Genomic DNA, 27,904 nt, shown 5'->3' on the forward strand with positions numbered 1-27,904 from the left:
CGGGCCAAAATATATGCGCTTTAAAAACGTATGCAGGCAAAGCAGCCTTTGCAGTGCTCGAAACTTGTCAAAAAAGCCAAATTTTGTTGAGTCAACGCGCTATAACAGCGCCTAGGGTAATCGCGTTTTCGAAATTCTAAAACCTGATAGATTACTAACGAACGGCTACAAATCTAATTGCAACTAGGCGCCTGTCTCTACTAGGTGAACGGTTAATTATTAAAAATTAGTTCACCAGCTTACAACTTAAAACGATTCACCGGTTTCTCGTGTCAGCCAACACTGGTGATACTATGTTGACAAAGCCGCGTTTTTACCTCAAAAATAGGTTTTTTGAGAATTACTTTGTCTTCCCTGAAACACCTGGTGTAGAGATAAATGCTGCCTAATTTCCAAGTAGCTGACAGCTTTGACACAGTCAGAACAGTTGCGAGTTGCCGACTCAAGGGAAACCACCACTCCTGTGCACGTACTTCTTGAGAATCGTCGCCTCGGCCGTCTCGTCGCTGAGAACGTCGACGGCTTTCGCGAGGCGGTCGAACAGCTTGTCGGTGTCCGACAAGTTGGCTCTCGCTGCCAAGAGCCGCCTTCGCATCCGCTGGGAGGACATCGGTCTATCCGCGAGGTCTCTGCGAAATGCGAGCTCTCGTTTTACACACGAAATGTTTTTAGCTCCCACTCTCGGCACATAGATACGAATGTGCTCTGTTAACTGCTACTATACCGTGAAGCAAAACATGACGCCGAAACCGAACATGAAACCGAGCATTCAGAAACTTTCCGTCCGAGCGCTATCCAGCTGGGTATACGTTAAACAAACCGGAACGGGCGAACGAAAGCACGTCGTGCGGTCCTTCGAAGGTTCTCGAATGACGGCGAACATTCCTCGGTTTACTTGTGGTTGTGCGTAGCATGTTATACGTCGATTCTCTCTCCACATTGCTCAGAAGTCGCGGCGCCGGTCGACATGGAAGTGACTCAGATGTCAAGGCTGTGTTTACGTGCGCCTCTGCATGAGGCTAAACAACGAATGTACAGCCTTTGTCAAAAGTAACCAGGCTGCACGTTTTCCTTCTCAGTCGTATATTAAAGCTATTATACCAGCCCTCAAGTTCAAAATTTCTGTATGGTAAGAAGAAGCCGTGCTCCCACCTTCAAAGAACTTTTTGATCTTTAGGGAAGCCGTGAGGGCTCTGTTATACGAATGAGAAGCCAACCATAGAGCCTGGTTGCTTTTGACAAAGTCTGTACATGGCGCATTTGTAAGAGAAGAGTGTTTAACGTCGCTAAGCAGTACGTGCCACTAGCTGCGTTTACAGGTATACGACAGTGACGCATCGAATTTCCTGGGGTATCTCGGAAAGCCGACACGCCACTGTTTGCATGTACCGCATCAAATCAGGCGGGTGGGCCCCTCACCCAGTGCATGTGGCGGAGAGGACCAGCCGCACCCCATCTTGAGCGTGGTCTGTTTTGTTATACGACTGGAAGGGGGAAGGGGGGGGGGGGGGAGATCCTATAGCGACCCCAGGGATGTGGAGAGATGCCACGCCCAACATTTTTTGATAAAAATTTTGAAAACTGGAAAATTGTAAGCTACTTAACGAAAATATTGAAGGTAATGATCCACTCTTCTGACATGTAGAAAAGTCTTTCTTTTAGAGTGTTTCCATCGATCGCATCGAACAGTTAAGACTGCATAAAAAAAACAATGAGGAACCCTTTTGACGATAGCAAAAACGTTAATAGACGTTAATAGAAAAAAAGTTCAAGGCTGCCGTCGGGTGATCTGCGGATATATTGATTGTAATAGTGAAATCTTGCATTATATGTGCTTAGGGGGCCCATGTGCTTAGGGGCCCCCCCAAGGTGAGCTTGATTTGAAATGAGAGCAATTACTCATTACCATGCACACAGCCACTGGAGCTAGGGTTTCGTTTCAGCAACTGAGTTTCTCTGAAAACTCTCTAGTTTTCTTTTTTAGCCGTACAGCTGTTCATCGCTGGTTGCTGGCGGCCAATTACTCCCTTATTTCAAAATAGACTGTCATCGAGCATTGCTTGAGTTAGAGCCTCGAAGACTGCTATTTGCGCCGTACGACATTGCAATCTTGATGTGACGAGCTATAGTGCACAGTAAAGCCAATGCTAATATACGAGGGTAAGAGGAAAATTATCTGCACTTTTCATTATACAATTTATTTACACAACACAAAATATAACGAAACACATGTACATTTTTATCTCCTCCCTTATGAATGCACTGGGTGCACCGGGTTGTACAAGCTTGTATGTTACTTTCAAGAAGGTTTTCGGTTGGTTGTGGAGCCATTTTGGCACCGCTTCCAGGCAGTATCGTCTCTGCAACGTAGAACACAAACGCAAACAAACTGACTTTTGTCACTCAGCACTTACACAATTGCTTCAGCGAGAAGGGCTGCACATTTCTAAGCAGGATAGTGACCGGTGATAAAACAGGGGTTCATTACTATGAGCCAGAATCAAAAGCCCAGAGTGCGGATGTTGAAGCACTTCTCCGATGAAGAAAAAACCAAGACTAAGCCATTGGCGGGAAAAGTAATTTTTTGGGACATAAAAGGGCTTATACTGGATGATTATATGAAAAGGGGACTCCCAACAACAGCGCGAGGAACAGTGAATTTTTGGCCAACAAGCTGAAGCCATAAGTGTGCATCAAATGCCAAGGTGTATTAGCGTTGTTGTTGCATAACCACTAACCACGCACCCCCACACACGGCTCGCCACATCATTTAAACTATCAAGTAGTAGGGTTTTGAGATACAGGAATGCCCTCCCTACAGTCTAGATCTCGCTGCCTCCGACTTTTATCTGTTTGGGCTGCTTAGGAAGCTTTGCGAGGTCGTAATTTTCCAAAAGCCTTTAAATGAGTGGGAACCAGTGCAAAAGAGGCTTCGCGACCAACCGAAAACGACCTGCTTGAAAGGAATACGCAAGCTTGTGACCCAAGGGACTAAGTGCACTAAAAAGGGAGGAGACCATTTAGAAAAATCATGTGCCTGTTGTACGCCTACCACTGTGGAAATAGATTGTAGGAAAAAAGTGATTATAATTTTCAGTTTACACTCATATTTTGACAAGTGCCGTCCGTGTAACTAGAATTTTAGGCTGAAATCGAGCTACATTGCTTTTTGTTTACCGTGATGAGGAAAAACTTGCAGAAGTCGCTGAGTTTTGCGGACTTGTGAAGACAGGGGCTGCTTTCATTAGGCTTTTCGTTCTACATTTATTTTCGCCACAGTCTGTCCCACTGCCTATCGACAATCATGAACACAGACTGCATGCACAAACACTTCAGTACATCTGACATTTCGCCAGCATAACGCGTACGCGTTGACGAGGCAGAACTGCATAAAAGGACGGGAGCGTAGTCAAGCGATAAAACAACTGACAGAATCATTAACGGATCAAAATGTTAAAATAAACAATACCAGTGATAACGCGCAAAATTCATAAACATTGAAGAGACATCCAGTACTAATTGAAGTTAGCCTGTATTGATAGGGTGCCGCGTTTTAAACAGAGACCACTTTCACCTGAAACGGAACATTCATAAAATATAGAAAATATGGTTTGCCTGCGCTCCGGGGCCTCAGGGTCAAACACGCATCACGATTGACCTTGGGAGGCATGCAGTAATAGAGCTTTCGCTCTGAAAACGATGTACAGGTACCGCCGTCGCCGGGCGATATCTCAAGTAAACTGCACGCGTCGGCACCAATTTAAAGGCGCGTGTAGCTTGAATCCAGTAGCAGGGAAATTTTTAAATTCATTTTTCTAGCCATAAATACGTCTCTTGCTTCCTTACAAACATACCCAGGAAAAACCAGGCAATCAATGTTTACTGAGAACATAAATGCATGACGTTCTCAGTGCCCCTCAACAACTCTAGAAGCTCGCTGTTCGAGGCTGGTAAGCGGTAGCGCTATTCAGGACCAAACCACGAGAGAAAGACACCAAAATAAAAACGTGTATTGAGATCCAAAGTGGGAGAAGAAAAATCGCTGAAAAGCTGGCGAAAATTTTCCACAACGAGCAGCAGAACAACGCGTTGTTTCCCCCTTGCGTTCAATGATACACTTAAATATGCCAGCATGCACGGGCTGGTACAAATTTAAAATGAAAAGACGATTCACGAAATTGCTCGTGAGCAAGTATGTTCGGCCGACCAGCGGGTTCCTCGCAATGGTTGTGATCAACCGACAAGCCGAGGCACCGGACACTGTGATGAACCAGCTCATAGAGGAGCCCAGTTCGCGTCACTCGATTCCGCGATGGGAAAGGCTCCTCACTGGTCGCTGCGTTCGCCGATGAGCGACTTGTCGAGCTCGCACTCGTGGACGCAGCCCAGCAGCTTGTCCGCGGTCAGGACGAACAGCACGGCCACCAGGCTCTTGTGCACGAAGATGGCCACCACGTAGGTCACGCACGTCAGGTAGAAGTAGAGCGCGTGAACCTGCAGTGACGTCAGCACACGCCGGTGTCACACTCCCGTCCCTTGCTTGTTGTGTGTCACAGGTGTTATTAATTGCGTAAATTAGCAATGAGAATGTACTGGCGCTAGCTGGGCCTAAGCGCAAAAAGGTGTGACGGAGTGCAGAGCACAAGCTGTCGAAAACACTTCTACTGCATCTCCCTCAACGCTTCGTAACTGAAAGCTGAGCAATGAGTTTTCTTAGAGGCGTTACGAGGTGGTAATGTCCAACATTGACGGGGAAAAAAAAATTGAATGTTGGAACATTGTGGGATACTGTTATGGAAATATTGAAGGTAATGGCCCAGTCTTCTGACATGTTGCAAAAGTATTCCATAGATCACATCGAGCAGTAATGACTGCTATACAAAACCAATGGAAACGTTTTTTATAGCAAAAATATTAATAGAAAAAACTGCAAGACTGCCGTTAGGTGATCTACACATATATTAATTGTTATATTGAAATCTTATATAAAAAAACCTCACCAAATATGACGGTGACTAGTAATCGCGAACCTAGGATTCGGGAGGCGCAGAGCCTTCCGGTTTTTTTTGTTTTTTGTTTTAGTGCGAAATCGCTACTTCACTAGCAAAGCTGAAAAACCCGAGGTATATGTGAAGCCTCAATCTTTGACCTTGGCCTTTGACCTTGAACATTGACCTTGATCTTGCATGCGCTTGCCTTTCAGGAGGTATTAGCGCTTTGATATGTCCTACTCGGTTTAACTATGTTAAAACCCTGTAATTTTTTTACTCGTACGGCGTATTCCAATCGGCTATCCGGAGCAGGGCCCTGAATCTTCGAAGAAGCACAAAATCCGTCTTCGCCGATAAAAACTCAGGAATTGAATCTGAGTCGCACATCGAAGAATGTTTTTAGATTCACCGAGTACGAAAACTCGCTCCGGATCGGCGATTGTAAAGCTGCCTTAGTCACACATGTTTGCATGCACCTGTACGTGCGCCGAGTGGCGGTGTGCAGGGCGTACCTCTAGGCCGTGCTTGCTGCAGAACCTGAAGATGGACCTGCGCAGAAGGCTTCCGCTTGTGTGGCTCGCCGTTACCAAGGCCAGGAAGGCGGTCACCTCGAGCGACTCCCACTGCACAGAAGTAGCGGCGTTATAGAGCCTCGCCGCACAGCTAAGTTCGGCACACTTCGGTTCGGCATAGAATGGAACACATCACTTGCATGCACCCGACGACCGCTGGTTATAATATGGCTAAACATTCGATGGTTGTAATATGCGGATAACGTATACGACAATAACGACCACGTCGACCACGTTTCGATACATCTCTAAGTGATGGGACTTCCATCGCCGCTAAGAGTTCAGTCACGTCACAATTGGGTGCAGCGTATTGGCGCGATTGCGTTAGGCGTTCCGTTCTTCAGAAAATCCAGTGTCGTCGTCGTCGTTGTGAGCGAAAAATCCCCGCATAAGCAACCTATAGGTAGACCAACTAGGTCACGTGACCTTGTGGCGTCGTCACAAGCTGCCCACCGGATTGCAAGCAAACTGACCACCGTGGCAGTAAATTAATGATTGGTTGCGAGAGGTTGATCGGGAAGAGCTATCTGTTTTGCACAAGCCCCATAGGTGGCAGCACCTGCCATCCCAGGGCAGTGGCGTATCGCTTAAAGGGAAACTGCATTGGTTTTAGAAATCAACGAGCTTAAGAGGGTCGAATGTGTGAAACGCAGGTAAAGCATGCGAAGTCTTGCTGAGCTAACACTTGAAACAGTGAAGTAATCGCCGATTATAATCCCGACGCCCTTCAAGCTTCTCCGCAGCGCACAACTCCAAGTGGGTGGCGCATGATGACGTCATCGAAGGTATCGGTACATTTACAACGCACAAACACCTGCTTTGAAAACCGACGCCACCGAAGGGAAATCCTGCCGAGATTTGTTTGGCAGCGCCAAACGAGTCTGGGCAAGGTGTAGCTGACGACAGCGGTAATTTGAAATCATACCTTCCGTGACGTCACGCTGAACTCCGCTGCACTTCTCTGGTGCATTGAGAAGAAGCGCGATATTCAATCGTCGATTACGTCACTATTTGAAATGCTAGTTCAAAAACACTTGGCATGCTTTACCTACAGCCTATATAGATTTGAATCCAGGAATATCGCGAAATTTTCAAAATAGTGGTGCAGTTGTTCTTTAACCGCTGCTCCAATGCGCCAGGAGTGGCATCAGGACTCCCAGCGATATATGAATATAAATTAGAGAATGACCAATTCCGCGTATATAACGATTAACTTATTAAAGCTATCGCCTCAAACCCTTAGGGCGGAGATTAAGTGTCGTCTTCAATTCATGTCCAACATTCTTGGGCCAAAAATTATGAATATTGAAAAAATGTAAGGTAGTGGTATGGAAATATTAAACGTAATAGTCCATTCTTCAGATATGTAGCAAAATCTTTCTTCTGTAGTGTTTCCATCGCTCGCATCTAACAGTTAAGACTACCATAGAAAACTAATGGGGAACGCTTTTGGCGATAAAAAAAAACGTTAATAGCAAAAAAAAGTTAGCCTGCCGATAGTGAGATCTTACAATATATAAATAGGTGCGTTCATAAACTCGTTCCCGTTCAAAGATGCTTGTTGGGTAGTGTGGTTAACAGACTCGCGCAGCGGTGGCGCACAGCTATGTACCTCGAAGAAGTAGGCGGCCGTCTCGTCGGGGCTCATGATCTGCAGCACCGGCAACGTGAATACAGGCGCGAACGCGGCCACGCAGCGGGGAACCGATGACGTCATCCACCAGCACAGCGGCAGCAGCACCGAGTACAGGCACAGGCTCTCCTGGATTCGCCAGGAGCAGAAATGCATCGAACGATATATTTTTGAAACATGATTTACGAAGGTCCTACCTACGACAATGTTACAGGGGTAAAAATATACGGTATAAGAGCTCTGATTTGTGTACATAATAATAGGCTGGAAATGAATTGATAGTTTTTGGTGATTATATATCCACGCTAGAAGATAACGAAGTCCAGACAACCAAAGAATGCAGAACCGTCGACCTGTTTTTTTTTTTTTTTTCTCGATGGAGGCGAAATGATAGAGGCCCGTCTGCTGTGAGATGTCATTGCACGTTAAAGAACCCCAGGTGGCCGAAATTTCCGGAGCCCTTCACTACGGCGTCCCTCATAGCCTCAGTCGCTTTCAAACTAAACAACGCCATTTTTTTTGTTTCATTGCTTCGCCGCATCTTACACATAATGGGCAACGAAGATAAGCCAAGTCTTAACAGATCAGGCTTCTCGAGATAATTTTTTGTGATTATATATCCACGCTAGAAGATAACGAAGTCCAGACAACCAAAGAATGCAGAACCGTCGACCTGTTTTTTTTTTTTTTTCTCGATGGAGGAATTTCGATGGAGGCGAAATGATAGAGGCCCGTCTGCTGTGAGATGTCATTGCACGTTAAAGAACCCCAGGTGGTCGAAATTTCTGAAGCCCTTCACTACGGCGTCCCTCATAGCCTCAGTCGCTCTCAAACTAAACAAAGCCATTTTTTTTTGTTTCATTGCTTCGCCGCATCTTACACATAATGGGCAACGAAGATGAGCCAAGTCTTAACAGATCAAGCTTCTCGAGTTTCCGCTGACGTTCCCCAACATTCGAGTCAAAACGTTTCATGCACCAAGAATGAATCCAAACCTAAATGGTCAGTGAGTCAGTTGGGAAAAAAATATACATAAAAGTCGACCGCCAACACTATATGGGGTTAAAATACTGACTAGCACAAAATCCGTGGCAGCATTTTCATACGCATCATGTCTACGTTATTGCTAAACGTGATGGCAACGTCTCTTGATCGCCAACAGTCATACTCATTTGGCAACAACAATACTCTCAAATCGCGTGATTTTAACAGGTACCATGATGGCTGACACAGGTGGCATTTCTGAAACGCTTTGAGATCGGGATTGGCAGAAATGTGAAAAATGTAATTTGACCAGATAGCACTTACTGACGCAGTGAGTCGTTTGTGTACCACTTTGTGCGAGCATTCGTGGCAGTACCATGGTGGCATCACAGAGGTTTCGAGCCAACATGGTGGTTATGGTGGTCGTTGCTTTAAGGACCATCTCTGTGCGCTTTTCTCCCCTGGTCTGCTTTACACGACGTTAGTTACATCCTGGCAACACGGACTAGGTTAGTATCAGGTTCTTAGCTGATGTGACCTGAAGTACCATGTGTAACGAAATAATGGATGTAACAAAGTAATCGCCTATTTCCCTTGGAACCTTGCAAGGAATCTGAATATCTCGTTTTTACAAAATAAAATTTTTTAGCGTCAGTGGGGAAGCCGGTGCGTTGTGGTGAGTGTCGAGAAACTAAGGATTGGTCGAAAGGGTCATGACGTAACAACCAGCTGACCTCGCACGGGTAATTCAAACGCCCCACAACGATCACACACCAAACAGTGATCAAGTTGCTACACATTTCCCCATTGGTCTACAGGGTCATGACGTCATTCCACCATCATTACGTAGTGCCGCTTAAGAAAGAAAAGGAAATGCGCTGAGAAGAAAAATGGAAGAGCCGGGACTCGAACCGCAGCCCCTTGGGTGTTTTGTGCGCTACTCGACGGAGCACAGCACCGTACAAGGTCGAGCTCAGTGACAAGTGATGCAAAAACGAAAGTGTGGAACAATGTCCGTTAACAAGAACGCTGCCGTGATCAAAGCGGTTGCATCGGGTACGAAGAAATGTCAGGTAACGAAGGACTTTGACGTAACTCCGAGCATACTGTTCGCAATTTTCGGCAAAAATGAAGCAGTCACTAGCGCAGTCACTCACAGTGTGGAAGAAACAGGAATAAAGCTGAGATTATTTGCCTCCAAAGCAGTCGAGTGTGTTTTTATCAAATCATCAAATTCTTCCGTCATTACCCTTCGGTTCGGCTTACTCATTCTCCATTAGACATTTCTGTAATGCGGTGAAGTGTAATAACCAGTGTGCTCAATAATCGTGCGGGGAAGCAAACAAAAGCGGCACTCGCGATGGGATTGCTGCGGAGCGCCCTCTTTCACCGCGTCTGATATTGGCTTCAGTGACTAAGAAAAAAAGTGCTAAATATTAAGGATAGGCCTCGCCGTCTCCTCTGCGCCATTATTCCTCCAGGACATGTTTTCTACGCGCTACGGAAAAAAAAATTATGAATACATGTATTCCGCGAGTTGGTCAGGTTGGCTTGTTAGGTTGGTGTGCCTTGTTTGGCACGTCAGGGGCGCTCGATGCGGTTTTTGAAGGCTCCACAGGTAGGCGACAGACTAAACACCGGCCATGTTGTCGTCAATCGCCTACAGTGTGACAGGAAGCTTGCTTAAATGCGACAGGTGAGGTCAAGGTCACCTACGGCTTTAACAAATCAACGGCTATAACGAAGAAATCGAGGGTCCCCTAGGTTCAACTGTATGCGCATTGCTCAGGCGAGTTGGGCTAGGTTTCCATTGCAAGCGGAAGCAGCGTTATGCCGAAAGGGCGCATTGCATAATACAACAGTCCTGTCTGCGCCAGTGCAGCGCATCGGCTCGCTCACCCGTGTGCCGTGGTAGATCAAGGGAGCCAGGTAGACAGGCATCATCAGGCCGATGCAGTGGTACGACGCGGTGCCCCCTTGGTCGCCGCGGTAACGCGTCGGAAGGGACTTGTCCCCGTGCAACTGGAACGAAGGCCGCACCAAGTCTGCAGGAGGAGGTGACAGTTAAGTGCTTTTCGTCAAGGCTTGCATCTTATCACCGTGCGCGCCGCCATGCTGCAGTGTTCGAAATAACTTCCTGCATGTCGCCATATTGGTCGCTAATCCGGTGCGTGCAGCTGACTGGACAGAAGTCCTGCTACTTATTTCACCCGGCTGTTAGAACACCCTCATCGAAAGGCACCGACTATAACGCTTACGTATGACACTAAAGCGAGTGCATAGCGGCACGACTGACATGCATCCCATACTAAGAGTTGCTGAACACTCCTACTGGCATCAGAACTTCCCACGGCCCCTGCTGCTGCTGCAATTCGCATCAAGGAAAGCCTAAACACCTCGTGAATTGTTTTTTTTTTCTCAATGTACGAAATACCTTAGTGTAAAGACTAGACGGAGTACGCCTGCAACTTGATGACAGGTGAAATCGGTATAAAGCAAAAGAAAGTCTAGAGAATAGTGTTGGTCGAATATTTAGGGGAATCCCTCAAGGTGGAGTAAATTTGTAACAAAGGAGCACATTACTCACTGGCATCCACCCAAGAGCAACCATACAGCTATAAAGGTAAGCTATGCAGCGTCGACAGAAATTTCGTAGTTAAATAAAAATTCGCCCTGGCCCGGGCCCCAAACCTGGGACCACCACTTCACCGGATCAGTCGCTCTATCAGCTGAGCTAACCGGGACTTTTTTTCTTGTCTTTATTGCCTGTTTTAACAAATTACAACAGCTCACAAACATATGTTCTGCGCTGCACTCTCTAACATCAAGAGCGGACATGTGCTTAATTCACTAATGTCAGAAAATCAAAACTGTTTCAAGGAGCACAACTCTCCCATCAACTCGATAACTTCACGTCCAAAACACGACTAGCCGGGTTCGAACTCCTGACCAGCACTAATTTTTCTTTAGCTTTCCTTTGTAGCCGTATGGCTGCGCTTGGTCGGATGCCATTGAGTAATTTGCTCTCTTGTTACAAAGTCTACAGAACAACGAACATGAGGGAGGCGGATTGTGCGGCACAGGCGTGTGCAGAGGATGTCAAGTGGCATGTGAACGTCACCACCACAGTCATCGACTGGCAAAGAGAACACAGTATAATAAAGAAGAAAGAATAAGAAAGGAGGTGAACAGCAGGACTCCGACCCTGCTTACTGCGATCACAAAGACGACTGAACCAAGCGGCGCTAATGTATGAACGTCACGAAAAAAGTAAGGCGCCCACTGCGTTTGGTAAACGCATTAAGCGCGGAAAAAAAGCTGACTCCATGCGAAAAAACGCAAAGCTTATGGGTCTAACACTACTTTGGAGAGACAAAGCCGGTACGAAAGCCGTTCACTCGGTCAGTAGCGTTAGGCCTAACAGGTTTAGGTGCGCAGTTCCTGATTTAATCAGTGACCCATTACAGAAATCACAACCTATGTGTGTCTGCAACCGCCTTCCACCTGCTGCTTACTGGATCAACGATATATAGCGAGCGTTCACCGCACAATGGGCAGCGTCGTCGTCTGGGGGTCACTCACTCTGGAGACTGTAGGATCGGGAAAACTTCCGACCGTCTCCTAGGCCCTGGGTCGACGAAGACTTTATCTCGGACAGGTGCCGTCGTTGAGCGTGGCCGGTGGGCACAGCCATGCAGGCGGGTCGCTTTCGCACAGGTGTACAGAAGATCCCGAAGGCTTGGAGCGGACCGCTTGACCCGGAGATCTCGTTCTTCTTCGCCGGAGATTGCAGACACGCGCCCGCGTGAGCACGAGCCTGTTTTTGGCTTCTTTGTCTTCTTCCTCCATGGGACCACGCTTACTGCATTAAAAAAAAAAAACCTCAGATGGCGGAAATTAATCCGGCGAATCTTTCTGTGTTCCTTCGTTCACACCCGTCTTCATTCGTCAGGTGTCCACCGAGAGTGAAACAGTTACTGGACCTTTCCTTTTCGGATGAACAATTATTTTCTCTTGGGCTGCAGGCAACAGTGAACTGGCCTATAACGACTGTTCTTGGTTATTGAGGAAATGGTGAAATGAAAGGGAGACTACGGCACCTCTTTCTCTCTTCTTTCACTTCTCATTCCTTCCCTGGTTGAGGTGTCTACCGTGAAGTGAGACAGTTAGAGCGCCTTTCCTTCCTTCGTATCAAACTATTTGCTCTGCGGCCTCGGGCAACAGCCCTTCGACTTGTCTAGACTATGCCACTTCTTTAATTTCGGGGAAATTGTTGTTGTTATGGGCCTCTGATGGAATGGCCCATACCCACGGTGAGGGTGACCAGGGTGCGTTGTATGGGGCATGGATATGATATGGTGGCGTATAGGGTGTCGAAAGCAAAAATAATGCAGAAAGGTGCAAGACAAAAATCAGGAAATTAAATGAAAAAGAGAGAATGAAATTTTGAAAAACAAAAGAAATGACCAAAGACCATCCTAAAGATGCAACAAATATCACCGCAGTATTAGGATGGTCGATCGTTTTTTTTTTTTTTTTCAGTGTGATGGCACTTAGAAAAAATGTCGGCATTGTCTGCATGAAGCATTGGTGGGTGAATCCCCACATTCCAGAAGCAAAGCCCGTTAGTCACGTCCCCACCACACCTCCCCGGCCCACCTACCTCCCATCGCCACACTTGATCAACTAGCCCCACCCCATACCCATGTATACCTTTAGCCTCCAGAAAAATTCTCTCAGGTGCTTCGCGTGGCTTAGAGAAAAATCGTCAAGGTAATCCCGAGGGTAAATACAACTGATATCGCAGGTTCTCGCATGAAATTTCAATATCGTTCATATTTTTTTCTAGTGTGTTAGCACTAGATGTCTCGCTTGCGAAACAGCCGTCCTGTCTGGGGAAGAAGCCTCGGAGCAACTCGAGTAAGCTCGGCGGAACGTCGCGCCAGCTGCAGCCAATGGGAGGAAAGATGATGACGAAGTAGAGGAAGATCATGATGATAATGAAAGCAGATGAAGAGCAAGAGACACGGTTGCGTGCACATGCAGATGACATTAAGAAGTGGCGAAGGATGAAGTCAACGGAGGAACGCGCGGTGCAGTGCATGTGTGTATGAAAAACATTTAATGCACAGAATAAATCGAGATTGATTGGGTGGGCGCTCATTTCGGGAGCCCATTGGTTTTTGCCGCCGCTCTTTCCCGGGCTATTTAGCCTGAGGACATCATCATCATCACATAGCTAGGCGGCAAGACGAAGAAGAACGGAGAAGACAGTATTAAGCCTGAGGACATCATCAACATCATAGCCTTAATAAACGTACGGGATGTGGAAACAGATGAAGAGCAAGAAAAAAAGAGGCGGATGATGAAGTCTCCGGAGGAACGAACAAACTTGAAAACAATTTTTCAAATTTGATTATTTTATTTTAAAATTTCAACGATTAATATATTGTTTTCCTAGTTTCACTCATTCCACTATTCTACTTCGCCGCCTCATACCTTTTTTCCTGCACAAATACTTCCTTGGCACTCACATCGTACCTTGGCCAATCCCCCCGCGTGGGCATGTGCCATCTTTACTGAGATAACAACGTGCACTCGAGAGGCGTGTACAAGCTGCTGCAGAGACTGCCGAGTAGACGGAAGGGCGACTCGATGGTTCGTGGTTCATGAGTGTTTAACGTCCCAAAGCAACTCAGGCTATGAGGGACGCCGTAGTGGAGGGCTCCGAAAATTCCGATCACCTGGGGTTCTTTAACGTGCACTGACATCGCACAGCACACGAGTCTCTAGAATTTCGCCTCCATCGAAATTCGGCCGCCGCGGCCGGGATCGAACCCGCGTCGTTCGGGTCAGCAGCCGACCACCATAACCACTGAGCCACCGCGGCGGCACTGAAGTGTGACTGGAATCGCAACGAGCAGCTGAGGCGGCTCAACGCAAGAAGAAAACCGAGGAACGACAGGTAGAACATGTGGTGCGACTGGTATTTTCAAGCTTTAGGGAGCAAAACAGAGAAGCATATTTTTTTGATGACGGGTTCGTGGTAATGAGATAATAGTACATACTACTGAGTTTTCCCACTGCGCTCGTTGGCGTTATGTTGTTTCCATTCCCTTCTGCATGCATGATTGTTTTCTTTGTGACGAAGGAAATGCTTGTTCTATGCGTAATCACAAGCGCTACATACTCAGCCCATCGACCCTGATGTCGTCGACTCCGTTGTATTTTGCTTAAGATTCATGACGTTGACGCTTGTCGCAAGTGAGCACGTTAGGCGAAGTGTGGTCGAAACCAGCGTGCGAGAATACTTGATGCGGTTTCAACAAGTTTTTCTGGTGCGTTTGGCGGCTTCTTGAAGGGAGCAAGTATATACGAAAGTAGCTCCAGGGATCTAAAAACGTTGGCTCCAGGTGCGAAGGAGGCACAGGCCATGATCATGTGCATGCGCTTTCATGCGCTTCTCGCCGCGGCTCACCTGCACTGTAAACGTAGAGTAAAAAGAAAGTAAAGTTGTCCTCTAGCACACACCCTTTAAGAAAAAGAGTGCGCTAGAGGACTGCCTTTTTACTCCCATACTGGCGCATTCGTATTTAGTGCGTAGGCTCTTCTGTCCTTTGGACTCCCCTCCGATAGCAGTAATCCTAACATTACAAGCACCCTGCGTTAGATCGAGGGAAATGATTTGGTTCATCAACGGGCCCGCGTAATCAACATCCGAGCGCCTTCGATCCCCTGGCCAAATCCAGCGTCAGCGGAAGACGCTGCAACATAAAAAAAAAAACACATGAACGCTATCAGGACACCAGAGAAAATCTCACAATTTTATCCCAACCTCACCCGTCACTGAACATGGAACAAGAACACGTCCTTCGTAAAGTTCGAACTAACTGTATCCCACTGACTGTATCCTCATCCCATTAATGCTCTACATTTCTTCGAATGGCGTGACACAGCTCACTGTCCCAACTGTCCGGAGATCAGGGCAGACACAAAACACATTCTCTACTCGTGTAACACTTAGCCTCCCCCTCATTCCTGAAGTGCTTGTCTTAACTCCGGCTCGGCAGATTATCAGCGGGCCTTAGCGGAGCAAAAGCTCTTCACTTGGCCTTAGTGCTGGCCTCAGATTTACCTTCCTCCTCCTCCTCCTCCTGCTTCTGCGCGGACAATCGTATGCGAAAATTTGGGAAATCTCCGTTTATATACATATATATTTAGTCAGTTCATAAGCTGAAACTTGACTTACCGTTGAGGGCTTTCCTAGGCACAAGGTAATCAGAAATATATCGATCCGGCAATCTATGATTTTTGATTTATGCAAAAAGGTGTTGTTCGAACGTGCTAAGCGAGGCAAAAACGCGGCATACGCTTTTCTTGGCCTCAGTATCACAATTGTAACCTGTAGCAGCCGCATAAAATCTTGTCAAATTACCATAGCTATAAAGGCAGCAATATTGCACCGGTACGCAAGTAAGATAAATACTGAGGGAATATCAAAACGAGCTCGTGAAACAACAGTACATCACTGGCCACAAAGTCACACCTCCAATAAACAGCAAGACCGCTGATCCTGAGGCTGGTGACCTTCACGCGGACGTTGCCGCAGTGTCACGGGCAAGACGTGGCATTGGCAGCCCTGTGCTTCGCCTTGACCTGAAAGTAGTCCGCACTGTAGCTGAACCTAGTGTGCCCGCTGATGTCGAACGCTGGGTCTTGACCTCCTTCCGCGACGTTTGGCGAATGACACTGCTCGGCCCAGTCTTCGCAGTCGATGTCAAACATGGCCAGGCCGACGTCGAGATTCCAGTTGTCGCGCATTACCTGACATATCTGGGGGTGAAAAGAAAGTAGAAAGGCAGCTTCAAAACGTTTTATACCTTCACTTGTTAAAAATATACCGTCATAATCATCGGCCTGACTACGCCCACTGCAGGGCAAAGGCCTCTCCCACGTCTCTCCAATTAACACTGACCTTTGCCAGTTGCCGCCACTGTATCCCCGCAAACTTCTTAATCTCATCCACCTACCTATCTTACTGCCAACAGAAAATGGTAAACCTATTTCTGAGCAGGTTCAGTGGTTCACATATATTAAGCTAACGCATACTTTGTCGAATATATTTGCAGTCTTGATTTAGATTCATGAATGGTGATAACTACGCTGCCGTGTAATGGAAACTGTTCGCAGGGAACCTCGGGAAGCACCCTTTAACTGTACCGAAGAGTTGATTTGTTTTTCTTTAGTGTCCATATATATTATTACTATTATTATTATTATTATTATTATTATTATTATTATTATTATTATTATTATTATTATTATTATTATTATTATTATTATTATTATTATTATTATTAGATTATAATGCTTAATTAAAGGTCGTCAACATCGAAGGCGATCGCAGTATTTCAGTTTTCTGAAACTGCATCGTCGTTCGAGATATCAATCGTGAAAAATAGGCTGATGAAATCATGTTAAGGTGGCTTTCCCGACTTGCAGATTGGCAAAATGGCGTTGCTGAGCATAGCATCATCATGGAAATAATGCTTACATCTTCTACGTCCTAAACACAAAACCGCGTGTGTATTTTGTGCATTAAATTCGGTGCACTAGGATATTGAGTGCACTCCGTACATTTCGGGAATTCAAATGTTGGGTGCACGGGTACGTTCTGTGCATTCGAGCAACGTAATTTCATCAATGCCCAACTTGAAGAGCTTCAAAAGTGCTTTTTTAACTTTCATTATCTCGGCCCACGACACCAATCCAGAAATTTTAAAAACTGTTCTCTCTTTCGATAGTGAAAGCCCTTAATTTCGCAATATAATTTTGCGTCCTAAAACCAAAAATTAAGAGAATTATTAGTTAATTTTGCCAGTAATAGGATTTGAAGAAAATTGTAACGCATTTAATGACCGCCGCATAGTACAATCCACCTGCACAGGCTATCGACACATCTTTCATGGTTCTTTGAAAGAAAATTGGTATATACTAAAAAAAAAATACCATCTAATTACCGCATGTGTCGGCAATGAGATAGCATTAAAAGCTGTTGATGCCCAACAAGCACAAGACCTCCCCATGTGCGCCTAGAAAGGATGGAATGTCCCAGTCCCAGTACGACGTTTCTCAAACGTTTCCAGACCATAGAGGCAAGACATAGAAACACAAGCAAAAAGGCAGTGCTCCCACTAAAGTTCTAGAAAAGTTTTTTCTGCAGGCATGCCTTTACCGGACGTGAAGTAACTTCCGCTCTAGTGACGTCGTTTTCCTCCAGCCAATGGAATTTTTTTTCAATATGATCACGTCATTTCTCTCGAGCCAATGAGAGAATTTAATGCTCTCCCATTTAAACACCCGGATGTAGGTGAAAGTTCAAGCCAATGTAGAAAGGTAAACCCCTTTGAAAAGACTGTTAGCTACAGAATATATCACGATGACATCGCCCTTTAACTGCCGACCAAACTTCAAAGACAACCGAATAGCAATCAGGCAACACGATGCGAGAAGCGCACACGTTGCAGATCTGCACCTTTGTCGTTATCGTCATGGATGATTCGTAGGTTGCCAGAAGGTCACCACTTCCCGCAGGCTTGGAGACCATAGTGAACTGCTCTGCGTCCATAGCTTGATCCACGTAGACGTTTAGCGGGTCCTTGCAGAACTGTAACGAAAGTGAACGGAAGCATTACGAACACGATGAGAGGATATGCAGCTCTTTACGGGGACCTGCGCATTGTTAAGCGCTATCAACGCTACAGAGCGACTCTGTAAAGTCTGGGTGCAGGTTCCGCTCTGCATCCAGCCTCAAGCATGCTTTTCTTCATTGGCAGGTCCCTGCTACTGCCGCTAATCTTTGTGGTGTTCATTCTTCAAAGCTAACGGCATGCCGCTTCATCGCTTTGTTTGTGATGCAAGACGCGACCAGATTAAACTCCATGGATCGGATTCAGGAGGAGCCGATTCTACGTTGTTCCAGAATGTTCTAGTAACTTTGCACGCTAAGTTCGCTGTCAGCTTTAAATTCAGCACGGCCGAGAGCGGCGGGCATTCTGTTCGACGACCGCCGAGCACGCTTGTTGCTACGCCGCCGCCGACTCATTCAGTTGCTTGCGGGCGCAAGTCAGCCCAAATAAAGAGTTTTGTTTAGAAGCCATTTTCGCTGTTTTCCTACTCTCCGGACTGCAGTCACCACTAACTGACACAATGATTATGATGACGATGATGGATTTTTATGGCGCAAGGACATCTGTGGCCAAAGAGCGCCATGGTACAAGTCATTTTCGTCTTCTCAAGGTGGGGCCAAATACTCATTTCCCAAGCATTTCACCCTATAGAAACCGAGCACCAGACCAGGGGAAAGCTTACTTTGCCCCTTCCTATGTCTTTGTTGGTCTTGCGCTGCAGGTATTAATAAATTGTAGTCTCCTTATATATTTCTTTTTGCTTACAGACAGTCCGGAGAGTGTTTGAACAATATTGAATGCATCATTTGATGCGGAGGAACGAAATCTGTGGTAGCTGTGCCTTCAAAAACGCATTCGTTTTCAGCTGCTTCGACGTATGCACATTACTTACGTCGACGTTATTTTTTATGATTTTAAGCTATGCTGTTAAAAGGAAACTGAGGACAACTGCATCCAATTATTCTTCTCGGTAAAAATTGATTCGCTTGCCTTTGGTTTGGTTTGGTTTGGTTTGGTTTGGTTTATGGGGGTTTAACGTCCCAAAGCGACTCAGGCTATGAGAGACGCCATAGTGAACGTCTCTGGAAATTTCGACCACCTGGGGTTCCTTACCGGGCACTCACATCGCAGAGTACACGGGCTTCTAGAATTTGCCTCCATCGAAATTCGGCCGCTGCGGCCGGGATCAAACCCGCGTCTTTCAGGTCAGCAGCCGAGCTCCATAACCGCTGGGCCGCAAAGAGGCGCCTTATAGAGGTCTCTGGATTAATTTCGACCCCATGTGGCTCTTTAGCGTGCACTTTATTGCATAGCACACGGGCGTTTCTGCATTTCGTTTCCAAGTAAATGCAGCCACCGCGACATGGATTCGAACCAGAGATCCTGTACTCAGCCACCGAACGCCGAAGCCACTGGGCCACCGTGGCTGGTGAAAAAGAAGCACTTTGGACTACAGCGTGTCCTTGCTACGGTACTCAGTACACCCGAAACCTTGGAGATGAAAAACGTGGGAGCCTCAAAAGGCGGTTCTTGCCGGATCCTACCAACTCTGGCGACGTGCACAGACAGACTCACCGCGGACATGGTGTTTGGCGGCTGCTGGTGGTCCACGCACGGCGCGTACAGCCTCCTCGACGTCGTCGTCATGTACAGGCGAGTGCACATGGTGACGGACACGGCCAGCGAAGGGTACGCGTTCCACTCCGTCTGGTTCCGTATCGCCTCCATGGTCTTGCTCTGTACACGCACGGCAACGAATACGAAAAAAAAAAAGAAGTGTCGTCGGCTTCGGAAGTGGCAGCGGTAGATAGCTGAATCGAATTTGAATTTAATTCGAACATGAGTATCTTAAAGTACGTTTTTGCGAGCTAGTTAGTTCATGCCTAAAGAAAGGCAAGCTGCGCAAAGGAAGAGAACGCCGAGAGAAGTCTGCGCCCCCGTGGCGCCGTTTTCATTGTGTGTCTTCCTCTATCCCGTGTGACTTCCGCTCAGCTTACTTCCCTAGATGCATCTTACCAGCCCTGCTCTATTCCACCTAATTTTAACGCGATAACATTAAAGACCCCCTGTGGCAGAAAAGCCAGCGTCGTCGGCCATGAGCTAAAAAATCCCCGAGGAGCAACGTAGGGGGCAGGTGGGCCACCTAGGCCACGTGAGATTGTGACGTCATCACAACCTGCCCACCGTGGCTAGGTGGCAGTTAAACTCATAGAGTTTCGTACTATTACCTAGAGGGAAAGCTGGCGCCCCTTGTATGGGAGTTTGCATGGGGGCCCCTCGAGACCACTTCAGCCACCATGGCCGCTCAAAGCATCATGGGGCGGTGAGCTACCGACTGCAGAACTGCAACTTTTGGCCAAGAAATAATAGAAAAAAAAGCTATTCGATAACTATGAGTGTCCAAACATTCAATATCCTGCCTAATGATTGCCACAAATGAGCAGAAAAGCAGGTAAATGCATTGTTTGCCCAAAATAAGAGCTGGCTAGCTTTCCTATTGGCCAAGTAATGAACACTACAAAAACTAATATTTCGTGATTAATAGGCGCATTTTTAAAAGTAAATATGTTTTCAAAAAAAATTTGTTGCTTGGATACTTTAAGAGGTTTTTTAATGGCATTTCGGAAAAGAAAAGCCTTTTATTGGCTTCGTGTGTCGTTGCGTTTTCACCACTATGGCCTTTGTACACTACGTTCGCGCGAAAGTCGTCTGCGCACACACGAACAGCGTTTTCGGAATTAAACATCTCAGTAGTGCCACTACGTGTTCCCGAAAAAATGCGACTGTCCCGCAACAAGTAGCTCACCGCCCCATGATGCTTTGAGCGTCCATGGTGGCTGAAGTGCAGCGCCGCCAGCTTTCCCTCTAGGTAATAGTAAGAAACTCTATGCTCTAGGTAATAATAGTACGAAACTCTATGCAGCCAACAGCGCGCAGCAGACGACGCGGGGCGGGCATGCCTTGTGACGTCAGCGATCAGAGGATGCCAGACCATGAGGCAGTTCGCAAAAGAAACGAAAAAAATTGGTTTTAAATATATCTAGCACACAGAATCAACTGAAACTTCTGGGAATTGCATTTTAACGTGTTGACAATTGAATGCATTAAGCATGAGATGCGCTAAAATAGGCTGGTATGAACTTTTTAACTGTGTGTTGGGATTTCCGAATCCTACAGGAAAATAAGTCTCCTCTTCGCTGAAGGGCGTAATTGTGTGTGTTGGCTCAACCATTACGAATACTATTTTGTTATTAAAAGGGTGCTGATGCTTGTTCATTTCCGAGGCTTACAGGAAAAGAAGAGTCTCCTCTTCGCTGCAAAGCATGCTTATGTGAGTTGGCTCAGCTGTTACGAATACTGTTTAGTTATTAAAAGGGTACTAACTCTTGTTATAATGAACGTTAACCCGCTTGCTTTCTTTGACTACTACCTAAAAACGTGTTTGCACTAGTTTCTATATTTCTCGGAGTGCCTAAGTGGATACTTTCTTGAAAGAGGAGGACTCTGCTTGCTGCGCATGCTCTCACCATGCCCAGCATGTGGAACGCCCTTGTGTGCGGCGACACCTCAAAAGGCGCCGGACCCGTGACCCAGCAACCCGGGTAGTGGGCGGCGAACTCGTCCTTCCACACGTGCGTCAACGCGATCACGCCGTCCACCATGAACCTCCTGCGGCCGTTCATGATGTACATGCATCGAGAGTAAGAGAATAACGGATTGCCGGGCGAGTTGGTGCATATATGGTGCAACAGAACGGCTGAGCAGCTATAAGAGTACGGAAAGAACACACAACACGTGTGACGTGTTCGTCCTTGTGGAGAATAACAGACACTGCGATGCTGCAGCACTTTATCATTTCCGCATACCATAGGCACGCGATCAGAGACTATGGCGTTCGGCTGATAACACGAGATCACGGCTCCCTAGTCGAAAAAAACGACAGAATCTTTCCCAAACGAAAGAATCGTTCCTAACATACGACAAAATATTCTGTCGTAACCACAGGTTTTTCTACAGTATTTCTGTCGCTATACGACAGGGCGCAGCACAATGCGACAGAAAATTCTGTTGTTACAACATAAATTCATATTGTTACTACACTCTATATACAAAGGAGTAAAAAGGAAGTAAGCTATCCTCTAGCGCACTCCGTTTTATGAAAGACAGCTGTACGATCCCTTACTCACGTTTTACTCCAATATAGGCGTATTCGTGCTTGCAGTGTAGTGGTTCATGGCCAGAAATACTACTCAAGATCTACTGGGAAAAAGGATAATTTTCTGCTGTTTGTAATACAGGCACTCAATCCCGGCAGAGGCAGCCGTACTTGGATGGAAGCGGAACCATTCTGTGCGCTGACATCGCACGTTAGAAATTCCAGCTGTTCGAAATTGATCCAGAATCCCTCACTACGGCGTCCCTCATGAACGAGAATCCACCTTCGGCGCGTAATGACACGTTTAATTATGTTTCTGACGCGCTTTCTTCGTAGAAACGAGTCTCCTGAAGTGTGCACACAACGCAGTGCTTCAGAACCGTCGAAGCGTAAAAAATCATAGCCCTGTGTAAATCAGTGGGTAGTACCCAAAGTCAGGCCTGTTTCAATGTATAAAATGTCCTACAACAAGCGGACATAAAAATGCGTCTGAACACATTCTTTATGGAAACTAATGAAACGAGAGTTGCAGCAGATCGACTTACTTCCTCCACGTCTATCCCACGCCGTGCATCGGATGCAACTCCATTCAACCACTGCGATTTTTTGCTGATTGCAGCTTCCACTTAACCTCTCCCAGTTCATGCACCCTAGAGGCACTAGTTCATGTACGGTAGTCACGTTTCTGAGAACGTTGCCATCCGAAAATAACAATCCCAAGCTTTGTCTGATTCACAGCAGCTTCTTTGCCAGGCGTGATGTCATCCTAAGCCTTGGTTACAAATGAAACATAGTTAAGGCATCTGTTTGGGATATGTGCAGCTGTTCAAAACGCAGACCAGTGTACCTGTATCAGAAAAAAAAGCCAGCCGGAACTCGCCTGAGTGGAAGTGGTTGACTGTACTTGCAAATGTGTGTTCAATTATTCTGCGGCGGTAGGTCAATAACGTCCCTCCGCAACAAAAAAAAAGTCCAAACAAGATCTTTTTGTCATACACAGAAGAATGTACTATAAGACAATGGCTCGGTAATATTGTGACCAAGCTTTGTGGAATGGGAGACGATGCCCATATCATTCCTTAATACCGCCAACCCCGTGCATTGAAGCACTGACATCCTGCCTCTCAGGCAAGAACACCGCCATACCAGAACTGGAATTTTCACTACGAAAATGATCTCTCAATTCAGTGCTTTTAAAATAACACGTGACGACTCGAATACGACGCTGAGGCGAGCACACTAGTTGCAGACATGTCCGTCCGTCCTCGTTTTCTGCATATTTGCGGTACGCGGAGTGCACTCGAATGCCCAGAGGTTGAGAGATGTGAACAAGTGGCGCCACTCGACGACTTGAGTACGTACCTCAGTTCTTGTGAAATGCTGCGCAAAAAGGGATCCATGTTCTGTGGCCAAATGCGGAAGCCGAGCACTATGAACCCCCGTCCAGGTGGTGGAGGCTGTGTGGAGGCCTTCTTCAGCCTATGCTGCTGAACTCTCAGGGCCTGTACGCGCAATTAAAGAGCCAGCATTAGGGAGAGGAACCTCCTGACAGACAACTGAGAATGCACAGTGGCTTATAGCGCCCTCGGTATGCGAATGTGGTTCTTGCGCTGCACTTAGATCTTAAGTATATGAAAGCAACTCACCCGAAAGCTGGTTTTACTGAGAGCCTTTGATTACTATATAGGCATGCCTTTTTCTCTGCGCTATTTCGCGCAGTGTCATCGTACCGTGGTTCCATTCACCAAGTGGACATACGGCTCAAAGAACGTGAACAATAAATCGTCGCTTCGTGAGCTCCTGTGGCGCACGCTAACACAGGTAAGAAAACATGCTACAATACTGAAATGTGGCATACGTTAAGTCTTCAACAGTGACCGCATGAATGCATGTACTCCACATATATGTGGGGTGCATAAAAGCCCTCCTCACACAATGTCGAGGGAACTGCTTTGATATACTGCTTTATTATGTTCACGCCACAAAGAGCGTCTTGCTGCATTAAACGCTGCATGGCGATGTTGCTTAAGTGAGTCATTGCATAGAGGCCGATCCTCTGAAAGATTATACTTTAGCCTATGTTTTAGGCAACGTCAGCTGTACCACTTCACAAATCGAGTTAACTATAATATCCACAATCGCTCCTCATTTTAAACTCAGGAGTGGGCGAAAAAATATGATTTTTTTATTTGCTAGAGCTGTCACGGAGTGTAGGGCATTAGACGTGGCCTGAACACCTTTAGTAGGTTGAAGACATCCTTGATCTTCCGCCGAATGGCGAGGTTCTTCGGTTTGACCTCCACGTCGAGGACGCCGTAGTGGAATACCCTCCACGTGGTCCAGTACTCGCGCAACTTGGAGACGCCGCGAGTCACCTGCAGATCCCTCAGAGCGCGGAGGTGGTTCCTGCGACGCCACGATCAACCGATATTTACAACACATTTCAGCTGTCGCATGCACTGTTTCCGCGACCGAGCTCTGCCAAACCACTATCCACCGTTAAAAACTCCTTCAGTTTCACATGCAGGACACCAGGAAATGCAGGCCACCAGGACGATCGCACACGATCTCGAAGGAGCGGAAGTGGGAGGGAGTTGCTTAAAGAGTTGACTTTGAAAATTTTGAAAGAGCAAGCAAGCGCATGCACCTTTGGAAAAAGAACATGAAAGTATACTATAAAAACGATTGAAGTGGTTGTGCATATCATGCGTTGATTTTTTTTACTGTCCAGAAACTTCCCAGTTGCTTTTAGCTGAGTTGTGGCGTGCGTTTTGGAATAAACTTTACAGTTGTCTAAGCGTGCGTTGGTTCCGCTGAGCGCGTTCTCTGAGCTTGAGTACGCGTGAGCAGGTAGATCGAAATTTTCCCAGCACTAAATACACAATTATTAAAGAACAGGAGGTAGGCACCCCGAGTATTCATGGGTGTAAAAGAAGGAAGCACACACTCTTATAGAAGGAATTGTGACAGAGGGCAGCTTACTCCCTTTTTACTCCCATAGAGGCGCACTTGTGTTTAGGGTGCAGGGTCTAGTGTACTAGAAAGAATATCTCTTAAAGAAGACGTTTAAGCTAGTGACCGTAGCCTCTATAGAGGTTAGACAGCCTTTGGAAGAAGCCTACGCAGCTGAATCTCGATAACCCGTACTCTAAAGAGTCCGAGCCGTGTTACCGTTACCGTAGTACCGGGAGCCCGCCTACCGCCGGTGAGCACGCGCTGATTGGTCCCGATACTGCAGGCGCGCGCGTAGCTGCCGGGTACGTGGCGCCATCTGGCGACGTCAAGGCAATTTTCGCGTGCTCACTGGCTGCGCGCGGGTTCCCGGTACTCCGGTATCGGTAACGGGAACACGGTATGCTAAAGGTGTTTTTGGTTCCAGTCGAGCGCAGTTCAGGCAAGGGCAGCCCTTTTCATTACCCTTGACGTTGACGGGAGCAATGCGTAAGCTCGAAGGAGGTGGAAGTCCGCAATAAGCGATTTCGAATTAACTAGAGTTCATTATACAACACGGGTTGCAGCTTCCAAAGCGCTGCCGTGAGGGGGCGACTCGCCTTTGAGGTATGCTGACGCCGTACGAGGTTGAGCGCGAGTTGGCTGCCCGCTCGAGCATGGTGCGGATCACGGGGTGACTGTCGTCCAGAAGGGTGTCGCGGCCGCGGGAGTAGAGCGGCACAAAGGCGTAGTCGCACAGGCCGTCGATGGCGATCTTCTCGTAGTCCTGCTCGAATGTGCCGAACGTGCAGAACAGCGGCCGCTTGCCCATTGGCCTCGGGATCATGGGTGTAGCTGCGGTGGGCGAAGCAGCGGTTCGGCTGGCAGCAGGCAGAGTGGTTCTTCCTGTAACTGGGTAGGTTACGATAGAGCAAAAAATACAACGTCTTAGTCAGAGAAAACAAATACCTAGATAAGTAAAGTCAGTTCTCCCGGTCTGCAAAATTGGATCTAAGTTCAGCAGTAGAACAAATAAATATTTTAAAATTAGTAGATTGATAACGGTTCAGAAGTGATGGTAAGGAATAACATAGGCGTTCCATACCAGGAGACAAACGATATGCGGCAACTTTCCAATTTTCACCATGTCAGGTAGAATAATATTGCTCATTCTTTTCTAAATGCTCTAAAGTATCCAGGTTATGTACATTATATCTGATTTCCTATTTAAATCAAGTACTCAAACAGTATTGGTATAGTTTGTGAGCATCAATAGGATGAACACAATAGGTCGAATTTCGATGGAGGCGAAATTCTAGAGGCCCGTGTACTGTGCGATGTCAGTGCACGTTAAAGAACCCCAGGTGGTCGAAATTTCCGCAGCCCTTCAAACGGCGTCCCCATAGTCTTAGTCGTTTTGGGACGTTAAACCACAATAAACCAAACCAAACTGTAGACAAGTGTGTTATTCCTCAGACTTTTGCCTCTGGGGTAATACCTGTTGTGGTAGTTGTAGTGGGAGTAGTAGTGGGAGCCGTAGTGGGAGTAGTAGTGGGAGTAGTGGTCACAGTAGTAGTGGGAGTAGTGGTCCGAGTAGTAGTCGTAATGGCCGCTGACGTCGCGGTTGTGGTCGTCGCGCCTTTCGTTGAGCGTCGGACCTCGGTCGTCTTGAGGGTGGTGTCGTGAGTTGTGGGCCTCGGGGCATCGACGTGGATGCCCGGAGCAGCCTCGAAAGGTGTCTCGAAAACCGCTGTAAATGGACGCGAGAGATATAGGATGACCACTGGCGGATACACGTCTGCAAGGTGACGCTATTTATCGAAAGTGTATGTATCCAAATTGTCCAACTGTCGCTTTAAACGAGTTGCATGATGATCTCTGAATCAAGGCAGAAAATAATTGAAGTATTGCCAAAAATGTACCAACACTGTTCTTGGCACAGTGAGAGCTGCCTCAGCACTGAATTCGATCCAAGCCTCCACAGCATGTAAAGCGGACAGCAGTAAGATGAATGAGGAAGGCTTTTTGTTTTGTTCTCACAAGGGCAGTTATATATGTCGCCGTAGTTTTCCATTGCCCAGCGTTGAGCTTCTGGCTAATGGGGATGTTTCCAAGGCATTCCGGGAAGTAGGAGAGTGTACGAATACGTGATGTGCAGGCCACATGACTTTGTGACGTGTGTAGCCCCTCGAATAAGCACTCGCGCGGAGTAAGGTGCATAGGCCAGTGGTAATTTTTGTATTTTTTTTTTGCGCGTGATTGACAGTTTGTATATAGGGCCTGTGAGCCTGGTTAATGGGCTAGTTCAGGAAAGTGGCTCGAAAAACACGTTTGTAGCCTTCTATGTTATACGAACAGGCAATGATAAATTTTCCTCCAGCACGATATTCCAGAATTTCCAACTTGTGCAAACTACAAAAGGGTTTAATTCACCGCAGAATGAGATTGACGAGACGAAGACGCGACTAGGGCGTACTAGAAAACGAAGTAAAAAATAGCACCTACTTCAGCGCATCGTACGGCTAACAGATCTCTCTCTCTGTGGGGGGTTTCAACCAGGGACCGTCGCCGCCAATCAGTCAGATAATCAGGATGGTTACCTAAGCTCAGTACCGGTTTGGCATATAAGCACCGGAAGGAAGTTCTTTTCTCGGTGTTGCGTGCATACGCGGCCATCGTGAACATAAGCATGTTATGCAAACGAGCGTGTTTAGTATAGTAAGCCTCCTCTTGCAGTCACCGCAGATGGTGGAAGGGCTTGTCAGACTTACCGGTGACGAAGAGGAACGAAATGTAGGACAGCATGGCCAGCAACGCGACGAGAAATACGAACAGCGACGACATCACGAACCCCCCTGGCCTGTGCGAGGAGTAAAAAAAAAATGCTGTACTACACCCTTTCGCGTCATGGCCATGGATATCGTAGCAAGAAACACGGCTAGCTTTCA

The 27,904-nt window shown here is 46.9% G+C and overlaps 2 protein-coding genes across 2 annotated transcripts; both read right to left on the reverse strand.

The window, feature by feature from the left end:
* Window positions 1–4,222: 4,222 nt before the first annotated feature.
* LOC149364284 (uncharacterized) lies at window positions 4,223–12,027 on the reverse strand. The gene is made up of 5 exons (XM_089570068.1): window positions 11,763–12,027; window positions 10,080–10,225; window positions 7,176–7,325; window positions 5,504–5,614; window positions 4,223–4,494 (listed from the first exon to the last, which is right to left on the reverse strand). Exons 1-5 carry the CDS (start codon window positions 11,872–11,874, stop codon window positions 4,327–4,329), a joined length of 687 nt encoding a protein of 228 aa, XP_089426194.1. The 5' UTR covers window positions 11,875–12,027; the 3' UTR covers window positions 4,223–4,326.
* A 3,456-nt stretch (window positions 12,028–15,483) lies between these two features.
* Window positions 15,484–27,817, reverse strand: LOC149364285 (uncharacterized). The gene is made up of 9 exons (XM_089568663.1): window positions 27,728–27,817; window positions 26,455–26,706; window positions 25,577–25,868; window positions 24,263–24,431; window positions 23,388–23,527; window positions 21,397–21,538; window positions 19,445–19,606; window positions 17,716–17,847; window positions 15,484–16,013 (listed from the first exon to the last, which is right to left on the reverse strand). The coding sequence occupies exons 1-9, from the start codon at window positions 27,798–27,800 to the stop codon at window positions 15,792–15,794; spliced, it is 1,584 nt and encodes a 527-aa protein (XP_089424789.1). The 5' UTR covers window positions 27,801–27,817; the 3' UTR covers window positions 15,484–15,791.
* Between the last annotated feature and the right edge of the window lie 87 nt (window positions 27,818–27,904).

The sequence above is a fragment of the Amblyomma mixtum genome, chromosome 2 (genome assembly GCF_055824585.1).
Source record: "Amblyomma mixtum isolate Tamu chromosome 2, ASM5582458v1, whole genome shotgun sequence".
Lineage (NCBI taxonomy): Eukaryota > Metazoa > Arthropoda > Arachnida > Ixodida > Ixodidae > Amblyomma > Amblyomma mixtum.